Source organism: Natrix helvetica (assembly GCF_964273705.1).
Source record: "Natrix helvetica genome assembly, chromosome: 4".
Lineage (NCBI taxonomy): Eukaryota > Metazoa > Chordata > Lepidosauria > Squamata > Natricidae > Natrix > Natrix helvetica.
Window position 1 is genome coordinate 99,357,116 of NC_138550.1, and position 13,370 is coordinate 99,370,485.

The 13,370-nt window shown below is 43.5% G+C and overlaps 1 protein-coding gene across 1 annotated transcript in view; it reads right to left on the reverse strand.

Annotated features, from left to right (window-relative positions):
• Positions 1-1,993: 1,993 nt before the first annotated feature.
• Positions 1,994-13,370, reverse strand: part of ELOVL2 (ELOVL fatty acid elongase 2) — a 42,879-nt gene continuing 31,502 nt past the window's right edge. The window contains exons 5-9 of the mRNA XM_081953117.1: positions 12,694-12,865; positions 11,516-11,640; positions 6,322-6,456; positions 3,008-4,839; positions 1,994-2,747 (exon numbers count right to left, since the gene is read on the reverse strand). Of these exons, the coding sequence (XP_081809243.1) occupies positions 4,714-4,839; positions 6,322-6,456; positions 11,516-11,640; positions 12,694-12,865 (558 nt within the window). The 3' untranslated portion in view covers positions 1,994-2,747; positions 3,008-4,713. The remainder of the gene's footprint in view (positions 2,748-3,007; positions 4,840-6,321; positions 6,457-11,515; positions 11,641-12,693; positions 12,866-13,370) is intronic.

Consider the following 13,370-nt stretch of genomic DNA (forward strand, 5'->3'; position numbering starts at 1 on the left):
TCCAGCATGTAGTAGTCATTGTCTCATTATTCAACGCATTCATAAATTTCCAGGTTTTTTTTTTTTACCAGAAGGGGTTAATACTGGCTAGTTTCAGCTACATTACAGTCTCCCTCCCTCCCTCCGTTTTTATGGTAGAGATTGTCACCAGCTTCCACAAATGAAAAATTAGGTACTGTAATCCTCAACTTACAATTGGTCGCTTAGCAACTGTTCAAAGTTATGACAGTTCCCCCCCCCCCCCCCAAGCTGCTTACAATGCACTTCTTAAGTTCTGATGGCCACATTCTGTGCGCTCAGCAACTGGATCACATTTATGGCTATTTCCAGCACCACAGGTCAAGTGATGTCTTTTACAATGTTTTTTGCCAGAAACCAGTGTTTGTTTCCAGTTTCCAGCAAAAAAAAAAAAAAAAAAAGTCCCCTTCGCAAATAATAGACTTGCTTAACTAATGCGGTGTTTGCTTTACAACTGTAGCATTCGCTTAATGATGGCTGCAAAAGAAGGTTAAACTGGGTCAGTCACTTGATGACCTGTTTTAACTGTCATGTCTTATCATAATTATTAAGTTCAATCAAGTTAAGGACTATCTATATACAATATCTATCTACCTACCTACCTACCTACCTACCTACCTACCTACCTACCTACCTACCTACCTACCTACCTATCTATCTATCTATCTAATCTATCAATCTAATCTATCAATCAATCTAATCTATCAATCTAATCTATCTAATCTATCTAATCTACCTATCCTAATCTATCTATCTATCTATCATCTATCTATCTATCTATCTATCTATCTATCTATCTATCTATCTATCATCTATCTAATGTAATCAAATCTATCTAATTGAATCTATCTATATCTAGCTATCTAGCTATCTATCTAGCTATTGCTCTGGGTGTTTGTGTGTATGTTCCAGCATAACTCTAGAACAGTGGTTCTCAACCTGTGGGTCGGGACCCCTTTGGGGGACGAACGACCCTTTCACAGGAGTTGCCTAAAATAATCGGAAAACACATATTTTTGAAAAAATACGGAAAACATAAAATAAATTTTGGTTGGGGGTGACCACAACATGAGGAACTGTATTTAAAGGGTCGCGGCATTAGGAAGGTTGAGATCCACTGCTCTAGAACACTTTGAGCAATTTCAACCAAACTTGGTACAGAGATTACTTACCCTCTGGAAACAAATAATGTGGTGGTAAGACACCCCTAACACCCCTCAGGGTGTGTGTTTTGTTAAGAGCTTGCTGTGCCTTAAAGTGGCTTCTACCATACTGCCTTAAAATGGCTTCTACTGTACAGCACAGTGGAGTTGCCATGGTAACAGCTTCACAGTACTCCACAAGGGGGCTCCCTACGGTAAGGGGAAAAATCCAACATTAGAAATTATGTTTGGTCCGGACATTTTCCCCTATAAATAAATACCTGGGCAACGCTGGGTTATCAGCTAGTCTGGGATAAAACAGTCTGGATGACTACTAGACCAGGGGTCCCCAATCCTGGTTCCCCAGGGGTCCGTGGACCAGCACTGAGCCATGGCATGCTAGAAACCAGGCCACATAAGCGAAGCCCAATCCTCGGGACTTAGGCAGCACACGAAACCACGCCCCCTCTAGTCTGCAGAAAAACCTCTTCACGGAACCAGTTCCTGGTGTCCCAAAGGTTGGGAGCCACTGTACTAGACTGCTACTAGACAAATGACAACTTTATCTATCTTGCTTTGGTATCCTGTTAGAAATTGAAAGATCCATTTCAGCCTGTTTTGAGTACCTTAGAAAAGAATTAATCTTCGGAATCATTCCTCCCTAAGCGTTAAACATAACTGTGCATTTCACTTTATAAGAGTGTGCATCCTTTCTTTTTCCACTTGTTCACAATAATCCATTGGAAAACAACTTACCAAATGTTTTGCAAGTCTTGAAAATCAATGTGGTATTACTGCAGAAGGTTGGTGAGCCAAACAGCAAAGAAACAAACTAATGATAAAATTGCATTTTAAAGGAAACACACAGTTGGTACACAAACAAAAATTATTTTCTACATCTGCTTGAAAGAGTAAGGCTATTACCATAAAATGTGGTATAGGTTTTATAGCGTTGAAGAAACTAACTGAAAGTTAACAATGAATAATTTGCCAACTAGTGTGTTGGAAGCTGTTTCAGTGCCACATGGACAAAAAGAGAAGACTTTAAAATATGTTGCTGTAAAACTTCGTTTATTTTCAATGGTCGATGTTGACAAGAAAATAATTTTAAAAGTCATAATCTTGGTTGTGATTCAAAATAGCAGCATTTTGATTGGTTTTTCTGTATTCAGTGACTACCTGAATGTAGCTTATTCAAATGGTTTTAAATGTTAACATGATAACATTTTTTCAGCCCTTTAAAAGCTTGATTAAGCCTTAATCATTAAGGCAATTTTAGGTTTTTTTTTAAACCATCAAGGTGAGTGAGACAATCCTTGTGTAATTTACTATTTCTAATATTCACTGACCTGTGGAAAGGTTTCTAAGAGGATCCCTTCAGGGACTCATGAATATTGTTCATTATGGGTCCTCATTACAGAGATTTGCTGACATGCCTTTGATTAAACACTCTTCCTCAATTGTTACCTTCAGTAAACCTAGGTTTCAATTCCCAACACTCCCAGTCAGATCATGCAGATTGGAATGCTAAAAGTTATAGTCTCATGCAGGGGTCACCAAACCTGGCAACTTTTAAGACTTGTGCACCTGAGGACAGAACAAGAAGCAATGGGTGGAAACTAACCAAGGAGAGAAGCAACTTAGAACTGAGGAGAAACTTCCTGACAGTTAGAACAATTAATCAGTGGAACAGCTTGCCTCCAGAAGTTGTGAATGCCCCAACACTGGAAGTCTTTAAGAAGATGTTGGATAGCCATTTGTCTGAAACGGTGTAGGGTTTCCTGCCTAGGCAGGGGGTTGGACTAGAAGACCTCCAAGGTCCCTTCCAACTCTACTATTGTATTGACTTCAACTCTCAGAATTCCACCACCTGAATCTGGGTGTTGAAGTCTACAAGCCTTCCAAGTTGCCACATTTGGAAAATCCTGGAAAAAGGCCCTAAATGGGATGTCATAGAGTCTGGGCGGGGGCCACCCACAATTTCCGCTACCTGTTCAGTGAACCAGTCCAAACCAGTAGAATACCACCTCTGCTTCTGATGGAATGATGTTTTTCTAGGGATTTTAATGTTGACTTTCAGTAGGGAGTTATGGAGTTTTATTACATAAAAGAAATGAAACTTCTTTTAGGAATTATAATACAAAATTCCTGAATCATACTATTGAACCTTTCAGAGAAATACCTAAGCTGAATTGGTGAAAAAAATGTTTGCAGTGGCTCTCTGGCTATTCTCTTCATGTCTTCCTCCCTCTGCAATAGGAATGGTAATAAAGTATTCTCCCAAACTGGTTATGAAGTCAGACACTAAAAATACAGATATGGTGTGCAAAATAAAATGTAAAATGACCAGCCAAATACCAACTGTCCCCCTCCCCCCCATCATCATTTTACTTTTAAAACTGAGCATGTCTCTTGTCTTGAGTATATGGAATTACTAGCTTTGCAAATGCTTTTCTCCACCTGTTACTTATTTCTATAATAGAAAAAGTGTCAAACTGGATAAATGCATTTAGTTCTGTGTAGGGTAGTCCCATCGTCAGTATTTGAATACTAAGGATATATAGCTTTTCACATTTCATGTGAGTAGAGTTTTACTTGGCATCCAAAATGCCAAGTTGGCATACATGGGCAAACTTGCTTTCAGCAAGGCTGAGTTATCTTATTGCATTGCTAGTCTCAGTTATGATATTAACGTTAACGTACACTCAACCAGCCATTTGATTTGCTGAATTGGTTTTAGTCCTCTGCAGATGTGGCATAATGAGAATAGAAAGTATCCCTATTGAATTTCAAAGTAACAATTGACATTTGGGAACAAAACCAAAATTTTTGGACATCAACCTCCAACGTTAATAACATTCAGGCCATTGTGTGATTGTCATGGTGTTTAAGGTATACAAGTACAGATACAAATATTTAAGGAGAGGTTTATGGCGCTATTCTTGTCCAGTTTTAAAACAGTGCATTTTAAAAAGATGGCATACAGCCACAGTAATGTTCAGATGGTTTCACTGTAGCTAAATGTGAATTTGTAATGAATCCCATTGCATTATGTATTCCATCCTGTATTTAGAATGGGTGATAAGAGCAATCTATAGCACCATCAAGGCAACAACCAAGATTTTGAGCACACAGATTTCCCCCCCCCTATTATAAAACAAGGAAAACTAAGATAACACAAAAAAGGAGTAAGCTGTATCACTGAACAAATAATACATTGTTTTCTCATAGACTGCAATCTGCTGCTAGTTTACCTTTTTAGATCCTATTCAAGAATATCCAAATCTTTGTTATTAAAAGGGGAAGTTCTCAAGGCATCTTCTCTATGTTAAGAATTACAGAATGCAGTTTGACTTCAGCCGTATAAAAGAGATAAGTGCCTTCACCATGTACAAGTCTTACTGTTAAAAAGAAATCAATGAAATAGAGAGTAGAAGAACCAATTACCACTGAGTTTAAAATTGTACTAAAGTTGTGTATAATAATTTTGCTTTGTTTTAGAAAAGTGTTGTGAGAGGTATTTGTATTCTACAATGTAATAGTAAAAATGTGGTTATTGTGCTTTTTTCTTCAGAGCACCATTAATTTCCTTTAGGTAGTCTTTATGGAACCCATTCTTAATTTCTGTCACCACAGGAATCTCTTTCACTTTGGCTTTTGAAGATGCTTTCCGATATGTCTAAAAATGAAAATTAAAGTGGTGATTATAGGTGAATACAAAGAAGCATGCAAATGTGATTTGTCTAATATTTAAACAGCACAGTCTCATATCAATACTTTCATACTAAGCAATGCCCACTTAGTTTAACAGTTTTCATATTCCTGTTGCAAGTTAGTCTGTAAAACTATCCCTTCTGACTTTGTGGAGTAACTAAACAAGCAGCTAAAACTGCCCCTTGGTCCTTTCCTTCTAATACACTTTCACCTCACTGGGCATCAATCCAACAATATTCTATATGTAAATAGCAGAATTTGGAAGAAAAGTTCTTTTAGCTCATCTTTTGCCTATTATGCAATCATATTTATCCTGATAACTGCAGGATACTGCATAGACAACGTAATGAAAAGATGGCTGAGAATATTTTGTCCTACCATTCTTTTCCACTTTAAAAACACACAGGCATTGGATATGCAAAGCTGCGATGTCTGGAGCCTAGCTCTTACAACAGCACTGGGTGAACCACTTCTGAAGGACATTTTCTCAGGTAACAATAGCTTTGGGTACCAAGAGAATGCAATATAACCATAACAGAAGAAGCCTTGAAGACAAGATAAGTGGGGCATGTGATTCATCTGGAAAAAACACAGGTTGTGCACACGCACGCACACACACAGCAATATAGAAGGACTTTCATATTTCCACAAGGGATTCTATGAGAAGATTTAAATTAGCCCAAATATAGCATGCTAGGAGCAGAAGCTGGATAAAGTTCACATGAGGAATAACTTGTCCCTATTTATATAGCCTCTACCTAAAAGGGAGTGTCTATATAACCATCTATCACTTTGCATCCAATAGCCTAAATTAACTTTCTCAATTGTATTAATGCTTTCCTTCTGTTTGAGCAATGATGTATAGGTCCTATATGAGGTTATCATTGATTTGCAGTTTAGACTGGCTAGTTTTATTCATTGTTTGGCTATGTCACCCACTATCCTTCAATCCTTAGCAAGTAAGGCCATAAAGTCAAGGACAAAAAGGCACTACAGAGCATGGAGGAATATGCATGTAGCAACTGCTTAAGCAAAGATGCTTAGGGTTCCATTCCCAACTGCAAAAGATAGCTGTGTGATCCTGGAAAGACATGGCTACTTTAATGAGTTGCAGCCAAGTGTTTTTGCAAACATGTATTTTTTTTTGTTTCCAGATTGGAAATGCTGCAAAATTCTGCCAGATATATCTTTGTAGATTTTTAAATGTTTGTATTTTGTCCCATTAGTAATGCCTATCGAAACATGATCTGGTTATTAATTTGCCCTCATATTTCATGGGGGAAAGAAGTATGTCGAGAGAGCAGCAAAATCTCTCACCAATCTAGGACAATCAGAAGCATCTTATTACTTAAACCCCAAAAGCAGAGGTGCTTGTGTTTCAAGCGATAACTTTTGTTCCTTAAAACCGACCTGGGCGTGCACTTCTCAATTCTCTTGCTTGGCTTACCTTGACATAAAAGTTAATGAACAGAACCACCAATGTGGCCATATAGGAGAACTGGAACATGAGGCATCCAAAGGGAAAACCACAGGGTTTGACAGCTGCACTGAGTGTATGTGTAATGGTCAGCAAAAACTGAATCTGTTAAAAGAGACAAAAGTATCACACCAGTTGCAGAATGAAAATTGTCAGATTAAAATTGAACCTCATGATCATTAGATGTGGTCTATTCTGCCAAGGCAAGTGATCTGTAACTATACCATAGTTGTTTGGGAAGGGACTTTGTGTTGAAAATTCTGGCATGGTGGGGTGGGGGGAGGTTGGAAAGAATAAGGAAAAACTGGAATAGATCTACATTTACCTAGGAGGAAGAGACTAGGAGGAGGAGGAGCTTCCTACGAATGGCGGTCATCCTCTGAGCTCCAGGAACACCATGGAGCTCCCGACCGGGTAGGGACTGCTGCCGGCCCCCATACCATCGAAGGGGGTCGAGAGTTGGACAGCCCGACCACCCAGGCATGTTTCAGGCTGATATTAGCCCGACAGGGTGGTCGGTGAAGAGCGGAGAGGAAAGAGGCTCGGAGGGCTGTAAACAGCAAGGAGAGAGCAATGGCGATGGCGTGGTGCGACATCAAAGGGCTTAAGGGGGAGCAACGGGATGCAACAGGACATTGGAATAATCAGCTGATAGGTGAGAAGGGCTGGGAAGCAGCCAGAGGCAGAGGCAGTTGGAGGATCAAAGGGAGATTCCTGCGGCGGCAGACGAAGGGAGGGAGCCGCAGCCAGGGACTCCTGGGTTATTTTATCATTCCTGGCTGCTCCCATACCGCTCCAGGCCCCCCCATCCATCGGGGGGGGGCTGTATCCACCTGGAAACAGCTAAGCTGAACTTTCATTTACCCTCCACTATTTTTGCTACCTTTGCCTTCCCCCTACCACCTGGGATATTTAATCATTTCTTGCCCCCCCCCCGCCACCAAGTACCACCTGGACACTGGAATATCCCCTACCCTCCATTGAGACTCTTCTATTTATTAACTTTCTACCCTCCATTCCACCGAGACTCTATTAATTACTAACTTTGCATCATCTGCACCCCTACCCTACTGGGACTATTACAACGTTTTAATTTATTCGAGGTCTGATCTGCTCCGCCTGCGGGAGGCCCCTCTTTCGCAGGTATGGCCCTTGGCTCTCTCAGGGGCCAGCCTTGATGACGGGTTTGTGAACCCCGAGAGGTGGAAGAAGAGGAAGCTGAGGGGCTTTTTAGTTAAATGTTTTATATTGTTTTTAGGGGGTTCTGGGAAGGGAGGGGGGGATAACCAGGCCAGGAGGGAAGCCAGTGCCAGACGAACAGGTGAGTCCAGGAGGGAAGTGAGCGGAGTGGGGGGGGGAGGGAACAAGTTATTCCAATAGAGGGTTGTTTGATTACAACGGTCGCGGGGAGGGGGGGATGCGAGGACAAAAGAAGATTACAAGGTCGGTTGGGAGACCGTGGCTGTTGGCTACGCCCGGTCGTTTGTACCAACCCCCGCAACCTAGGTGGCCAGGAACTACAGAGCCCGGGCCTACAGCTGATGCTTTGCAATGCAAGGTCCATAACCAACAAGGCCCCCCTCATTAATGAGCTGATCTCTGAGGGGGAGCTGGACCTTGCAGGGATAACGGAGACCTGGTTGGGCCACGAGGGTGGTTTACCCCTCGTGGAAATGTGCCCACCAGGTTTCCGCGCATTCCATCAGCCTCGGGCCCTGGGTAAGGGTGGTGGGGTGGCGGTAGTTATACGGGAAGGTCTAGAGCCGAGGGAGTTCACTGTTCCTCAGATATCCGGGTGTGAGTCCCTTGGTGTGAAATGGGGCCCAGGGAGGCAGTTGGGTTTGCTGATTGTATACTTGGCTCCTCGCTATACATCAGCGGCCCTGCCCGAGCTCCTCGAGCTGATCTCGGAGACGGCGGTTGAGATCCCCAGGCTTGTGGTTATGGGGGATTTCAACCTGCCGTCGACGGGAGCAGCGTCTGAGGTGGCTCGGGAGTTCATGGCTTCCATGACAGCCATGGGCCTGACCCAGTTAATTCAGGGCCCCACACACGAAGGTGGCCACACATTGGACCTTGTTTTTGTATCTGAGCAGTGGACGAGTGATCTGGGTATAGGGGACTTTGTTGTTACACCCCTGTCATGGTCGGATCACTCATGTCTCCGGCTGGACTTCCCTGGCGCTACCCCCCACCGCGAGGAGGCGGGACCAGATGGTCCAAGCTGGTACCGCCCCAAGCACCTGATGGAGCCGGATAGGTTCCAGATGGAGCTTGGGCCATTACCTGTAGCCCTGACCTGCGCTCGGTCGGAGGACCTAGCGGCCGCCTGGAATAGGGCAGCGGCTGGGGCCTTGGACCGGGTTGCGCCTTTGCGACCTCTCCTGCGGCAGCGACCCACCCGGGCTCCTTGGTATACCGAGGAGCTGAGGGTGATGAAGCGCCATAGGAGACGTCTAGAGAGCAGGTGGAGGTCCTCACGCTCCGAATCTGATCGAACACAGGTAAGAGCCTATTTACGGACCTACATTGTGGCATTAAGGGCGGCCAAACGTAGATATTGCGCTGCTCTTATTGCGTCCGCGGATAACCGCCCTGCCGCCCTGTTTAGGGTGACCCGCTCCCTCTTGTCACAGAGGACGCAAGGGGCACCCTTGCAGGGCAGAGCAGAGGAGTTTGGGGAATATCTGCAGGATAAAGTCGCTCAGATCCGGAGCGGATGGGCCCCCCTCAGTGGACCGGACGGGCCGCCAACAGCGAGTCTTGTGAGACCATCCTGGGAGGAGTTTGATTCTGTTGCCCCCGAGGATTTGGATAGGTTGCGTGGACGGCTGCGACCCACCGCATGTTTAATGGACCCGTGTCCCTCCTGGTTGGTACTGGCATCTTGGGAGGTGACCCGAGGCTGGCTTCTGGGCCTGGTGAATGCCTCATTGGGTGAGGGATCCTTACCAGCCGCCTTGAAGGAGGCGGTGGTGAGACCCTTACTTAAGAGGCCTGCACTCGACCCAATGGAGCTAGCTAACTATCGTCCAGTCTCCAACCTTCCGTTTTTAGCGAAGGTTGTCGAGAATGTGGTGGCGCAGCAGTTTCCACAACATCTTGACGAATCCGAGTATCTAGACTCACGCCAGTCCGGCTTCCGACCCGGGCCCAGCACAGAGACAGCCTTGGTCGCGTTGGTCGATGATCTCTGGAGGGCCAGAGATAGAGGTTGTTCCTCTATCCTGGTCCTATTAGACCTCTCGGCGGCTTTTGATACCATCGACCATGGTATCCTATTACGCCGGTTGGAGGGGATAGGAGTCGGAGGTACCGTTTTGCGGTGGTTTGGCTCCTACCTCTCCGACCGGAGTCAATGTGTGTTGACAGGGGGACAGAGGTCGACCCCGAGGCCACTCACTTGTGGAGTGCCACAGGGGTCGGTCCTCTCGCCTCTCCTGTTCAACACATATGTGAAGCCGCTGGGTGAGATCATCCGTGGTTTTGGGGTTGAGTATCACCTCTACGCTGATGATACTCAGCTGTATATTTCAACCCCAAACCACCCCAATGAGGCTGTTGAAGTGATGTCCCGGTGCTTGGAAGCCGTCGGGGTCTGGATGGGGGACAACAGACTTAAACTCAACCCCTCCAAGACCGAGTGGCTGTGGCTACCGGCACCTCGGTTCAGCCAGCTGATTCCATCGCTGGCCATAGGGGGCGAACAATTGCCCCCTGTGGAACGGGCACGCAATTTGGGCGTCCTCCTTGATGCCCGGCTGTCAATGGATGACCATGTGGCAGCCGTGGCGAGGGGGGCGTTCCACCAGGTTCGCCTGGTGCGGCAATTGCGCCCCCTACTGGACCGGGATGCCCTACGCACGGTCACTCATGCGCTGGTGACGTCCCGCCTGGATTACTGCAACGCTCTCTACATGGGCTGCCCTTGGGACGCGCCCGGAGACTGCAGTTGGTTCAGAACGCAGCCGCGCGGGCTGTGATGGGGAGTACGAGGTACTCCCACGTAACACCTCTCCTGCGCGAGCTGCACTGGCTACCTGTGGTTTTTCGGGTGCGTTTCAAGGTGCTGATTACCATCTTTAAAGCGCTCCATGGCACGGGACCTAGTTACTTGCGGGATCGCATCCTCCCACATACATCCCTGCGGCCAATTCGCTCACACAGGGAGGGACTTCTCCTGGTGCCGTCCACTAGGCAATGCCAACGGGCGACACCAAGGGGTAGGGCCTTCTCTGTGATGGGCCCAACCCTCTGGAATGACCTCCCCCCCGACATTAGAACCACTTCTGACCTCCGCTCCTTCCGGCAAAAATTGAAGACTCACCTGTTCCGATTAGCAGGCCTGGCATAATTACAACTGTCCCTCCTGGCAAATGTATTATTATCTGGTTATCTTAGGGTTTTTTAATCTGTTGTGTCTGTTTTAGGGATTTTAAAAAAATTATATTTATTTAGCTTTGTACAGTTCTTTTAATTGCATTTTAACCTCCTCCAAACTGTACATATTTAATTTTTTATTGTATTTTTGTGATATTCTCTATGGACTGTACACCGCCCCGAGTCCCTTCTGGGAGAGGGGGCGGTCTAGAAGCACAAATAAATTGAAATTGAATTGAATACCAATAAGTGTTGCAATGCACATTTATCTTCTAATTTAAAATAACTGTTCAAATATCAAACACTTGGTGTTTCTTGATTTACAACTGCTCTGCTTTTCATCAAATCTGTTTCTTTTCCTTGTCTCATTTTCTGTGTTTTGTTAATTCTTAAAATAGATGACTATATTTTCTGACTCCAGCTTCAGAGCATATTGTGATCTTTCAAATGCTGAAGTATATTTGCCATTATTTCTCATCTCTGATCATGACAGTTAAAGCAAATGGAAGCAAAGGTACACATTTAAAGGTCCCATTTTTCCCATCACTGCATTACAGAAATAGTTGGATTCAAATATGCATAATATTAACTTCCATGTTTACTAAAACGTTTACCATGGAGGTTTCGTAAAGCTGAATAATATACCACCCAAATTGATTTTTTTTCATCAGTTCTATCTTTGTTTCAAAGTGGTTTGTCCCCATAATTTCACTTTGCTTCAACACTTGGATTTTTTACTCTTTAAACTGTGATTTATTAAGAATAAATCAGAATATAATTGTACCAGTTGTGCTTGAGTGAGGTATTTCTTCCACCAAAGGTATTTACGCATGGATGGAACAACAGACAATCCATAATAGGAGTACATGAGGATGTGGATTAAACTATTCAAAGTGGGTCCAAAGAAGCCTGTGTAAACATAATGAAATATGTTGTCATATATTTATTCTAAAACATTTCTTTCTGTGAAACAACACTTAAGTGACAATTCATGACACTTTAACATATTGCAGTTTTCTTAGTATCGAAGAATGTGTCTTGATTTCTATGGTACAAATGATTTATGTAAACATGGTTATGTTGTTTCTGCCCTTATTATATTTTGGCTGCAACATCTAGTTGGCAAAGTATTTTCTGCCATTTACTGATCATTTGGAGTATGCCAATCCGGTTGTGAGCTACAGATATTTCCTTACATCTACAGCAGTGGTGGGTTTCAAAATTTTTTAGAATCTCTTCTGTAGGTGTGGCCTGCCTTGTGGGAGTAGCTTGCCGGCCGTGTGACTGGGTAGGAGTGGTTTGCCAGCCATGTCACTGGGTAGGCGTGGCCAACTTGTAAAATGTGGTGAAACTTACTTAACAACGCTCTTGCTTAGCAACCAAAATGTTGGCTCAGAAACTCTGGCATTGAAGTATGCAAGTCTTAAAGCTGTCAAGTTACAAGACCCTTGCATCCCTAACCCTTTAGAAAAAAATACCCCAGGGGTGTTCAAACTTGACAGCTTTAAGACTTGTGGACTTCAACTCCCAGAATTCCTCCTCTCGCTCTTCATCTTGATGATGTGCGGACGGGCAGGGGGGAGGGAGCTGGAACCGGTTCTAAACGGCACTGTAGATTTGTGGAACCTCTTCTATAGAAGAGGTTGGAACTGGCAGGAACCCACCCCTGATCTACAGCAATGATTCTCACAGTGTAATCTGCAATGCCCTGCTGCAATCTTCCCATAGTATAATATAGCCTTTATTGTCATTGTACATCATGTATACAATGAAATTAGCTATATTTACCTATTGCCAAATATTTATTCAGATTCAGAGCCATCTTTTGCTTATGTTTACTAAAAGTATTGTTACATCCCCCCCCTTTTTAACAATGCAGATTGGCAATCAGACACATTCTACAGGAAATGTTTCCAAGCATGTTGTTTTGCAGTATCTTAATGGACATCTCTAAATACTCACTTTGTCCACAAGGTATCCAGTTCATGACGCACCACCAGATGTTAAACATAGTGGCATGATGATAAACATGAAGGAAAGTTATTTGATTGTTTTTCTTTCGCAAAACAAAGAAAACAGTGTCAGCAAATTCAATGACTTTGGAAAAGTAATACCACCACAACACACTGGCCACCTGCAAGAAAGAATCTGCAAAATTAATAACCTCATTTTAAAGCAACATATTCAGTTAATTTAAAAAAAAAACCATAGGAAAAAATAGTCATTCTTTTTGAAGAAATCCTACAGTAGCTGAAGATAAAGTTTAATGTTGCTGAAAGCATATTTGTATTTTAATTATAAGTCTCTCCCTTTCCTTGTAAGAAGGTGCCCACTGGCTTTTAGCCCGAGTTTCTAGAAGCAGTTATATAGCCTGACAATAACCATATGTCCTTGGAATTAACCTCAGATTTTATTGGGAATTCAGTGCAAATATAATTAGAATTCCTGTCTTAGAAATTAACTCTATTTAAAATGCCATGCAGCTTTTCCAAGCAGTTGCTTTAAAATACTCTTTTCTGTGTATTTCCTCACACACACTCTTAATTACGCTTCAGCTGCATAATTAAGCTCCAAGGAGGAAAGTACCTTTACTAACCTACTATTTACAACAAATAAAAAGCAGTCTATATCTAAATACC